Below are 12,337 nucleotides of genomic sequence, written 5' to 3'. Positions count from 1 at the left end.
GGGATTCTCCAATATGACAGTCTACATCCGCGTCACATTTTTCAAAATATAGTAAAGAACCAGATGAGCAGGATATTGAGAATATGTAGTGACAATTTAGATGCTCTCAAACTAATTAATACTCAGAAGAAATATTTTATAGATAGGGGTTATCCATTGAAGTTGATAGATGACGTGTTGAAATCTATATTTGATAATGCTATACCCCAGACCAAACCATTTAAACCCTATAGAATAAAGAACAGGGTTCAAAAAGTACAATATGATATAAAATATACTAGTGATGTGCAGCATTTAACTAATATAGTGAGAGGAAATTGGAAGATCTTGTTATCAGATATAACAGTTTCAGAAATACTTAGTGAAAAACCAGCTTTTAGATACACGAATTGTATGAATTTAAAAAGGTTGTTATGTAAAGAAAAACTAGACATTACATCTACTGATGTCAGGTCTCAATTGAAAACAGGCACTTTTCCATGTGGAAAATGTTCGCTTTGTGGATACATCATTAAGAAGTGTGGTTCCAATGCTTTAGGTATTGAATTAAGCACAAAATTTACGTTTTATGCAACTTGTAACACCAGAAATGTTATTTATTTAGCTACTTGTAACCTCTGCGACAGTTATTATGTGGGATTGACTTCGCGAAGGCTTAGAGACCGGATATATAACCACGTCTATGATATAAGAAGAAACAGCTCTACCAATGCATTGGCTATGCATTGTAATATCCATCCTAAACATAGTTTTGTGTTCCAGGTTTTACAAATAATAGATCCAAATAGAAGGGAAGGTGACCACATGAACACCTTGGAAACCTTTGAACTTAGATGGATTCTAAGATTGAAAGCCCACATACCACCTGGCTTAAATACGGTGGTCAATATCCGACCAGCCTTGCTAGGTCCCACTTGATTTACTATCTTGTTGCTCTATATCTTTAAATGAGTAAATAATGTATTATATTGCGCACAATTCATAAGTAAGATTTCTCTATGAAGATCTTCTGCTTTGTTCTAGGCTGCCTATTATAGTTAAGTTTTTGTGTGCTTCGCACTCCTTGCTTGGTGATTGTAATCTATGTCCCATAAACATCTATTGTTGATATTAGTTGATATTTTAGCAACAATGATATGCCTTGTCTACAGTATGTTCATTATCTTGGTATGTTTGCCAGTACATTCAGGTGTTCCATTGTATACGGAACTATCTAGGAATTAATTATTGTATGATTTTGGCTCTTAGCTTGATATTGATTTTAATAGATGCTAATGTATATTTTTGTGCAATTTAAAATTTTAAATGTTTGTATATTTTTATACAACTATTTTAGTTTTTCTTAATTCAGTCGTTTTGACTGTAAATATAGTTTTTTAGTTTTCTTAAATTGTTTGCCATCCCCTTTCTGATCATAATTATTTACCATAGTTGTGCTTACTTGACATTAATGATATTTAAGCACTTTACATATAGTATTATATTTTATAATATTGAATTCTTACATCTAAATTGATATTTATTTGATTATTTATTTACAATATATATTTTTATTTCTTATAGTAGATGTCTGCTTTGATCTATTAAATACATGTAAGTGAATTTTGAATCATTATTATTGTATTATTATAGATTTTCTTTAATGATAGGGTCCATATGAGATGAAGCAGAACCTACAGGTTTCTCATATGTTTTAGTTCTAGTTTTAGTTTTAGTTTAGTTGTTTTACATTTGTCGTTTTCATTTTTATTTTACGTGGTTGATGCAAAGAATATTTAATGTAATCATGACCATTATGTCATATTTCATGCATCTATGCCTTTGTGACATATAGCATTATCACTAGGCGCCTGTTAGTATAAAAATTAGAAAACATTTATTTTATTTTATTTTGCCTTACTTTGCTTTCTGTTGATTTGAAAGCGCGTTTCACAACAATGAAATGCTCTGAATCAGCTGTTTTCCATATACGGGCAAGACTTCCTTAAGAATGATTCACGAATTACATTCACATCAATTATGGATGTTGCTTATTTCTTTTACGATAATTTGACTATGATTATTATACTCTATTTTGTGCTATAAAGCTATGATAACACATGGCATTATAACTATGCATTTATTAGCACAAATAGTAAGAAATATCTACTCTGTCTTCGTTTTGCTGACATGAAAATGTTAACTCAAAATAATGTTATACTCTGAATGAGCTTTTTCCAAATATGGGCATGGCTTCCTCAAGAATGATTAATGAAATACATTGATACTAATTATGGATGTTATGCGTACTTTTTGATGATAGCTTGCCCATGAGGTTCTAGTTTATGAAAAGCCACTAGGAATATAAATGTTTTGAATGATATACCCAGGTTTTTGGTTGAAATTTAGCCTGGTTAATGTTGAACTTTGATGAATCTTTCTTAATTATGTACTGATTTATTTCTAACTTAATTGAATAATTGAAATTAATGCTTTACTATATAAGATAGTCATAATCTTGTGTAATTTGTAACCTGAAGAAGCGCAATTTTATTGCGTGAAAGCGCTCGTTCCTGTTTTATTAATAAATGATTTTTGATCTATTTCGTGGTGGTTTCAAGCAATTTTTCAGCACATTCTCAAATAACTCATCACATTCTTCAGTCTTATAGCCACTTTCCTTGAATTCATTCCTCAAGGTATCAAGTGTTTCATTGAACATAGAGTCCTGGCTGGTTAATCTGGAGGCTCTTAATGCCTGACTATTATATATATGTGGTGGTGGATGCATGCTACTATGGTGTAAGAGGGTGTTTTTCCTACAGTTTTTACTGTACATTGTAGTCTGTATACCATTCAGATCATTACTAACTAATACATCTAAAAATTCTATCTTGTCAATAGACCAATTGGCTGTGAATGATAGAAAATTTGTAGTGCCATTAATGTAATCCATAAACTCTTGTAATGTGTCTAAACTACCTTAACATACAAGAAAAACGTCATCAATGAAACATTTATAATACCTAATGTTGTCTTTAAATAATAAGTTGTTAATGACATATGTGTATTCCCAATACGCCATTACTATATTGATGTAAGAATTGGCGCAGGGCATACCCATTACCACACCATTAACTTGTAAATAATACTTATCACAAGATATGAAAACATTTCTATTTAGTATCACTTCTGTAAGCATCATAACCCTCATAACTAATTCCCTAGACATTCCTTTATTTATCAAAAATAGTCTTACATATTCCATACCTATATTATTCGGAATTGCTGTAAACAAAAATGTCACATCTAATGTTACCAAAATGTATGTGTAAATATTGATGTTAAGTTGTCTATCTCGCCTTCGTTCTTGCTGGTTGGGATCTTCTATAGCTCGAGAGCTGTTTACTGGCTCGAGGCTACCCTTTATCCCATGATGCCTAGCGATAGCTATCCAGATCTCGTTTGCCGCTTCAGCTGCAAGGTGTCGTTTTTCTGGCTCAGGCTCGTATAAAGTTTTTTATAGAACTTTCTTACCTTAGCAATAGTCCTCTTTCTGGTTTATTGTTAACTTTTAGTCTTGTTTTTTCTGTTAGCTAGTGTTTTATTGTAGCTTTCCTCTCCTTCCTTGTAGAACTCATTTAACTTAGAGAGTTCTCCCCCTCCCCCCCATCCTCTTCTTGTCAGGTTAGCCGTTTAGGTTAGAGGCTTTCCTTCTACCTTTCTTTCATAGGCTAGCCATTTAAGTTAGAGGCTTTCCTATCTAAAAAAAAAACCCCTTTAGTTTTTGTCTGCTAGTATAGTGTGTTTTTTGTAGACTGTATTTGCTTGATAGTTTTTGTTGTGGTATTTCTAGTGTTCTTTTTTCAGGATGTTAAAAGAATCCAAAGTCTCTGGGTTCAAGAAGTGTGACTCATGCTGTCAGAAAATGTCTCTGACAGATGGGCACACTTCTTGCGTGTATTGTTTAGGTGCCGTGCACCTGCAGGACTCTTGTTCTATCTGCCATGCATTTAGCCCAAGAGTTCTGCAGGAGCATAAGAATCAGCTTATTTTTAGGGGTCTTTTAAAGTCCCAGGATTCACCGGCCAAGACTCAGCCTGTGAAATCCCCTAAATCTTCCAAGCCGTTGGCTCCAAGTTCGGAGCCGTCCTTGGTTCAGACTCCACTTTCTACTTTGGTTCCGGCTGGCACCGATAAGATTATCTCCCTGTTGGCTCCATCACAATCTTCGGAGCCTTCGCAGAGCCACAAGAGACAAAGGTCCCCTTCTTTGGAATCGATTCATTCGGCTACTCGGTCTCCCCTGCTTCAGAGCGAGCATAGTCACAGATCTTCTCACTCCTCTCGGTCCTCTAGGCTGTCGGATCACGATGTGGAGAGAGTGGTCAGTAGGTTGCTAAAGTCGCAGGCACTTAACAAGATGTTGTCCAGCCCTCTCAACAGGTGTCAGCTCTGTCCACTTCTATAGATATTCCTCCTCCGACTCCATTGAGTTCGGAGACGGAGTTAGTTGGGGTTCGAGTAGTGGAACCGTCGGCTCCGATAACGCTATCTCCTTCGGTTCTGTCGTCAGCTTCGATACCCTTGATGGTGCCATCCATCGAGGGATCTGGGCGCCGGGGCTCCCTCGTCGGCTCCGAGGGGGCGAGTGGCATCAGACCCTTGTTCGACCCCGTTCTCCCTCTCGGAGCTTCGGCGCAGGTGAGCTCGGCTTCTACTTCAGCCTCGGAGCCGTCTCCCTTGGTGCGGAGAAAAATTCCAATTTCCTCGGAACCGGAACTTTCTCTGCATCGTGGCAGGGACACCTTCGATGTCATGAGGAGTGTGCTGGCCACTGAGTCAGCTCCACTATCGGCCCCATCGGCTCCATCCCCTGTAGTGCATGTGCCAACCTCTGCTCCTCCTCCAGACCCCAAGCATAGGGAACCGGTGCTCCACGGCACCCATTGGGTGTTTCCTCTTCTTCCAAGGCCTCCCCTGATCATTCAGAGGAGCCCCCTCATAAGAAAAAGTGCAAGAGGAAGCACATTGACTCCCCTGAGTCTGTCACTTCTGATACAGACTTAGATGATTCGAAGGGGTCCCCGAGATCCCCCTCTGAAGGTGTTTCCTTCTCGGACATCCTAGAAATGCTTAAGCAGAGGGGGAACTGGAATCCCCTAGCCCCTACCGAGGATGAGTCTGTATTTCTGGATGTGTTCGGTTCCCGACCTTCCACCTCCTGGGTTTCTATACCTTTCGATCCACTTATGGCAATGGTGGCTCGAAAGGCTTGGTCAGCTCCGGATACAGTGGAACCAACTCCGAGGAAACCTGGCAAGTTCATCACAGCACCCCATGATAAGCAGTTCCTTACCAAAGGTGTCCCTGTTGATGCCATGGTGGTAGCAGCAGCCACCAAAAAAGAGCTAGTGGAGACCTTTTCATCTGTCCATCTTCCTAACAAGGAGTCTAGGACTATGGACAGATACAGGAAGCGAATGTTTGCTTCAGCGACCTTCTCTATGAGGTCACTGAACTACTTATGCCATTTTACCTGCCTTCAGAGGGATCTCCTTAAAGAGCTCGGAGATACCCTTCAAGATCCATCAGCTAAGGGGGCTCAAGCTAAAGTAGCTTTCGAGCTGGTGACTCTTAATTCTGTAGCCAACTCCTCCATGAGGCTCATTTCCTATGCAGCCGATGGTGCGAGTAGAGCCACAGGTACGGGTGTGGCCCTTAGGAGGCATACATGGATGCGGCTGTGTAATTTTGCGGAACCCTTTCAAGCATCATTCACCAACACCTTCTTTGATGGTTCCTTTCTTTTTGGACCACAGGTGAAAGTTTGACTAGGTGTGAGCAAGAAGGCAAGACTCTCTCTGCCGTGGGAGTCCATTTTTCCACTCCTTCTAGACCATACCCCAAAGGTCAGAAGAGTGGCAAAATGTGGTTCCGTAAATCCCAAGGAGCCTTGCCTGACACATGTAGCGATTTTTCCTCCAGGGGCAGAGGGGGAAACAATAACAGCAGACGCTGCCCTCGTGGCAGAGGGGGTCCGCAGAACCAGGGCAACAGAGAATGTTTCTCTGATAAGCCCTTTCAGCATCCCTGAAGGGTTGCCTGGCTGCTCACCTCTGGAGGCAGTCGGGGGAAGACTTTCACTGTACCCAGAAGCCTGGCAAAATTTAATGCAAGACAGATGGGTACGGTCCATTATATCCGGAGGTTACAAAATTCCCTTCTGTCAATCCCCCTTACAGTCAAGGAAATCCCTTCCAGATGTTCCACCCAATCTGAAGGACCAAGCAGTAATAGAAGTTTCAAAACTGCTAGAAAAAAGAGTCATCCAGGAGGTCCCGGCAGACCAGCACGGATCCAGAACTTACTCAAGGTTCTTTTTGATACCAAAAAAGACAGGGGACTGGAGACCAATTCTGGATCTCAGCAGACTAAACAGGTCTGTACAAAGAACAAAGTTTTGGATGGTCACACTACAGTCCATTCTACCCATTCTGGGTCAGGACAATTGGATGTGCTCGATAGATCTTCAGGACGCGTACTACCATATCAAGATGGACAGGTGCTCCAGGAGATTTCTTCGCTTCCGGCTGGGAGCCAGTCATTACCAGTTCAGAGCTCTGCCCTTTGATCTCACCACAGCCCCCAGGGTGTTCACCAAATGTATGGCAGTGGTCACCGCTCACCTGAGACGTCGAGGATTCCAGGTGTTTCCATATCTAGATGACTGGCTCCTCACTACTACTACCAGTCATCAACTTCTACATGCCAGGGACTACACAATCACAATCTGCTCCCAGCTAGGCATTACAATAAACTTCGAAAAATCTGCCTTGTTGCCCTGTCAATCTATCACCTACATAGGAGCAGACTTAAACACAAGGAACATGTTCGCAAGGCTACCGCCAGACAGGGTGTCTACAATTTGTCAGCAAGTACAAATTTTAATGCAGAGCAAAAGAATCCAAGTCAGGTTTGTCCTTCAAACTCTGGGTTCCATGGCAGCAGCCATTCTTTTAATCCCACTGGCCCTTTTTCACGAGGATCCTTCAGTGGCTTCTGTTCACACAGTGGTCTTTCCAACAGCTGCCTGTGTCTCACATGATCATGATTACGGAAGTATGCAAAAGGCACCTTTCCTGGTGGATGGTCTCCCCACTAGTGACTCAGGGCAGACCCTTCATTCAGCCCCCTCCAGTAGCCACAGTGACCACAGACGCCTCATTGATAAGGTGGGGGGGGGGCATTATCAGGGCAGGACGGTCCAAGGCACTTGGCAGCCTCACGAGTACCATCTGCACATAAACGTCCTAGAAATGAGAGCCGTGCTCCTAGCGTTGCAAGCCCTTCAGGACTCTCTTCCTTCTGGGACCATTGCAATTCAAAAAGACAACATGTCAGTGGTGTGGTACATCAACAAGCAGGGCGGAACCAGATCCTACCCCCTGTGTCGAGAAGCACTCAGACTGTGGCAGTGGGTGATTTCCTCCCAACGTTTTCTGATTGCGACGCACATCCCTGGCCCTGGGAGGTCCAATGTCATAGTGGGCAGGCTCAGCAGAGCTATCCTCATGCCTCATGAGTGGTCTCTGAATCAGGAAGTTGCGAATCTTATTTTCCGCAAATGGGGACAGCCTTGCTGTGACCTTTTTGCCACCCCCTTCAACAGCAAATGCAGCAACTACTTCTCCCTTCTTCCACTTCCAGGTCACTCACCCAGAGACGCTCTAGTCCACGACTGGCCTCAGGGACTTCTTCATGCATTTCCTCTGTTTCCCCTGATTCCAAAACTCATAATGAAAGCAATATCATTGGGTTGCAAAATGATCCTCATTGCCCCCTACTGGCCTCGATAGATATGGTTCCCATTCCTGCACCATTACCTTCTCGATCAGCCTTGGACTCTGGATCCGATTCCAGACCTACTGATTCATCAATCAGGCGGGTTGCATCAATCCCTCCAAACTATCCAGCTCACAGCTTGGTTGCTCCACTTCCTACCTTAGCCAGGCTTCCCAGCATTTCCCCGGATGTATGTGACATTATTGTCTCCTCTCACAAGTCCACAACCAGAAAAACTTATGCTAGTAAATGGAAACATTTTTCTTGTTGGGCAGAGGCTAGGAACATAGATCGCTTTTCAGCCCCAGTCCACGAAATTCTGGAATTCCTAGCACAACTTTTTCATTCTGGGTCCACTTCTGCTACAATTAGGGTTCAATTAGCGGCCATTTCTAACTTTCACGTTGGTTTATCAAATTCAATCATTATGTCTCATAAGCTCTGTAAAGCCTTTTTGAGAGGGACCATTCTCCTTAGGCCTCCAGTGAGAGATCCCCCTTTTCCTTGGGACCTTAATTTGGTACTAACTTCCTTAACTCTGCCCCCTTTTGAACCAACAGTGTCCTGTTCCATTAAGTTTCTATCTTGGAAGACACTCTTTCTGGTAGCCATTACTTCAGCCAGACGCGTCTCTGAACTTCAGGCACTATGTGGTTTTTCATAAGGACAGGGTTGCTGTTAGGACTAATCCTTCGTTTCTTCCGAAAGTCTGCTCAGAAAATAATTTGAACCAATCTATAGACCTTCCTGTGTTTTTCCCTAACCAGACCAACAAGGCAGAGTACAAATTATACCAATTGGACATTCATAGACAATTGCGTTTTTACCTGCACAGGACTAAGGAGATAAGGAAGTCAGACCAACTATTCCTTTCTTATGCTCTAGACAAACAAGGTCTCCCAGTTTCCAAGGTGACCTTATCCAGGTGGTTGTCTCACACTATTACTTTCATTTAGCAATTAAGAAACAAAGAGTTACCTATTAAACGAAAAGGTCATTATACTAAGGCCTTGGCCACCTCCGTAGCCTTCCAATCTAGGTTGCCCTTGGATTCTATCTGTGCAGCTGCTACGTGGGCAAATCCTCATACCTTTATTTCTCATTACAAGCTAGATATGGTCTCCAGGAGCAGAGCTACCTTTGGTTCCACTGTTCTGAAGAGTCTGTTCCAATGAGCTGCCCAGGAATATAGGTGCTAGGGATGCTGTCCCAACCAGCAAGAACGAAGGCGAGATAAACAACTTAAGATAAAGAAGTTATGTACCTACCATAACATTCCATGTTAGTTGTCTTCATCTCGCCTTCTTTCTTGTGTTCCACCCTCCATCCCCCTGTCCTATTTGGACCGAGGGGAGTTCTGATTTCACTGGCTGAGTGTTCTCTGGATTGTTTCCTCTACCGACTTAGAGAATATGACAGGCATGCTCAACCTTTTTATTTGGACAGGTTTATTCTCTGGCTATGTCTGGAGTTAGCTATTTCAAACAAGATCTGGGTAACTATCGCTAGGCATCATGGGATAAGGGGTAGCCTCGAGCCAGTAAACAGCTCTCATGCTATAGAAGATGGCTGAGTCGGAGACGAGGATCAGCTCCGATCCCAACCAGCAAGAAAGAAGGCGAGATGAAGACAACTAACATGAAACGTTATGGTAGATACATAACTTCTTTTTTCCTGTGTATACATAGGTGGAAAAAGTTTCCATGAACTGTTTGGTATCTCTGATAATGGAGTCTGTTTGTTCTACTATCGGTCTTAACTGTTTTTCAACATATATTGACATAGTTTCAGTAAGCCAGCCTTTACTTGATACTATTGGTCTCATAGGTGGGTTTTGTCCATCCTTGTGTATCTTAGGTAACCCTCTAAAGGTGGGGACAGTTGGGTGTCTCTATCAAGAAATATTAATATAAATCTGTATCTATTATATTCCTCATTAACAAATCATATAACTCACCATGTACCTCTCTAATTATCTTATTTAATTGATATTTGGTCAAACACTGATAAGTTTCTGTATCATTTAACATGCTATTCATTCTCATATCATAATAATCTCTATTTAGAACTACAATGGCTCTACCTTTGTCGGCTGGCCTAATTATTATGTCATTAGTATTCTGTAGATCATTCAGAGCTTTCAGTTCCTTACTATTCGTGTTATAAAACTCATTTCTAACTTCATTTTTGTTAACTTCAAAAACCTCCAACAGCTCCTTCTCACAGGCTTTCTCAAAAGCTTCCAGTAGTGGGTTAGTGGGGGGTATGAATGTGGATGATTTTCTAAAATTCACTGCTGTTGTACTTTCTCTATTGCCATACATTAGTTTAAGGCCAACATTTCTTACAAAAAGTTTAATATCTATTATTAAATCAGTAACACTCACATGCTTGAATGGGATAAAAGAGAGTCCCTTATTTAACAGATCTCTCTGAATTATTTAAAGCATATTTAGATATATTAAAAAATCAAGTCCGACTTACAGGTCTCAGAACTTTGTCAGATTTGCGCTTCCTCATTTTGTGTGATGAAGTCCATGCCTGCTTCTGCATTACTCGAATGGTCAGGGGAAAAGGGTGAAATACAGGTTCAGCTGTCGATGTAGAAGGGTGCACTTCATTCTACTTATCCTTCTTTCTCACGTCTATGTTTGTTGAAAAACCAAATATGTTGGCCAGTTTTTCAGTTGATTTTTATATTAAGGTGTTGCTATTGCTGCTCCGTATCACAGTGTCTTCTCTCGGCTCTTCCTGACTCTCTTCTGGGCTCACATTCTCATTAACTGTAGTAATGGGTGTCGCTAGAGTGTGCATCGCTCCTGATTGGTCTGTTGAAGCTGGACGTGCGTGTTCTTCATTCCTCATTGTCTCCCTGGGCCAAGAGAATACATTACCCTTGTGAAAGTCTATTATATCTCACTCAAGCTTCTTCTTTTTTCCTTTTAGTAGCTTATTTTATAAAAAAGCGAGATTTGTCCCCAATTCTCTGTCAAAGTCTATAACTTCTTGCTGAGATAAATGGCTAAGAAGTTCGTTCCTTATCTCAGTCATTTCAGCAGTGAGACTCATTTCAATCAAAGTGTACTGTTCAATTAACCTTATATATCCGAAGCTGGTGTCTAGATTTAACTTCTGCCATTTGGCTAGCAGATTAGGAAAAGTAGTAACAAAGTGGGCATTTTTAAAACCCGTAGCCCCCTTGGTATAACTTTGAAACTAAGGCAGGCTTCCGTGTGTTTTCTTTGCCATTGAATGTTCTTTAGTTTAGCAAGTTTGTTCTCAAGTTTTCTTTTTGTCTGTATAACCACAATATTCATTTCATGGTTAACAGTATCCTCTCCAGTGCTGCATAAATCAGTTCTAGTGATTTGTAGCAGAGGATTGCGCTCTGTTCTTAATAGGCGTTGAAAAAGATTATCTTCCTTGCCATTGGCATCAGACCCTTCTGCCATGTCCCTTCAGACTGCAAGCACACAAACAGTAAAAAGTAGTTGAAAAAACTCAGTCCTCCGGGTAAAGTGCCTCAGCGATAATATGCAGTCAATCCAAAGAAGAAATCCAGAGGCAATGGTGATAAATGTTTTTTAACTTTCATATTAATTGTATATTAATTTTTTTATAGATACATGTTTTCATATCACTATAATAGATTTTTGAATTGTTCATATGTTTTACATAGGGCTTGTTTAGTTATGGAGTTGCTATATACAGGCAGTTAGATTGGCTTTAATTAGTAGAAACATTTCATGTAATGAGCATTAGTTAGTTGAAACTTACACTGTCTTGTGATTGGCTGAACAATTAATCAATGAAACACTAAGATGTATTTAAACTGATGTTTTCTGGAATACAATGTTTAAGTCTGAAGAAGCATTTTAAGGAATGCGAAAGTGCTCACTTGTTCATATTTGGTCTTGTTTTTATGTTAATAAAGCCTCCTTCGCTGTTTATGGTGTTGCCTCTGGATTTCTTCTTTGGATACTAGTGTCATTACTTATAAACTGCTTTTTTTAGCATCATTTGCTGATTATAAGGAAAAAGAAAGTGGATAAGACAGCAGTAAAAATATTATCAGTTTAATTGTGTGGTATCTTTAATAGGATGAAAGAAAAATAATAATGTAAGAAAACTGCCCTCTGTCATCTTAAATGCAGATATATTTTTTTCTTTCTTTCTGGTCAGATGACTAGCATTGTGACAAAAGTGGCATCTAACCTGTTTTTATTTTATTTTCCATTGTATTCATTTTCCCTGCAGTTCTAATAAACGTCCCAAATCAATAGATGACAGTGAACTGGAAAGTCCAGTAGATGATGTATTTTACCCTGGGACGGGACGTTCCCCAGCACCTGGTAGCAGCCAGTCCAGTGGTTGGCCAAATGATGTTAATGCAGGTAATCTTTTCTTAGTTTTTTTTAACTTTTTGCTAATTTTTAAGTATTCCTTATAATGTGCATCTGTAACTGTCTTACTTTATATTTTTTATAATTTAGGTGCCCATCAACAGTGGTAG

At 40.5% G+C, this 12,337-nt stretch overlaps 1 protein-coding gene across 2 annotated transcripts in view; it reads left to right on the top strand.

Moving 5' to 3' along the window:
• LOC122812269 (nuclear factor 1 X-type-like) overlaps positions 1-12,337 on the top strand; it is a 2,275,854-nt gene that overhangs the window by 1,287,855 nt on the left and 975,662 nt on the right. For both annotated transcript variants that reach the window (XM_044084667.1, XM_044084666.1), the window contains exon 5: positions 12,082-12,218. In XM_044084667.1, the coding sequence (XP_043940602.1) occupies positions 12,082-12,218 (137 nt within the window). The remainder of the gene's footprint in view (positions 1-12,081; positions 12,219-12,337) is intronic.

The sequence above is a fragment of the Protopterus annectens genome, chromosome 9.part0 (genome assembly GCF_019279795.1).
Source record: "Protopterus annectens isolate FY-2018-M chromosome 9.part0, PAN1.0, whole genome shotgun sequence".
Taxonomy (NCBI): Eukaryota; Metazoa; Chordata; order Ceratodontiformes; family Protopteridae; genus Protopterus; species Protopterus annectens.
Note: the sequence above shows the minus strand (reverse complement) of the source record. Positions and strands in the feature narration are given on the sequence as shown.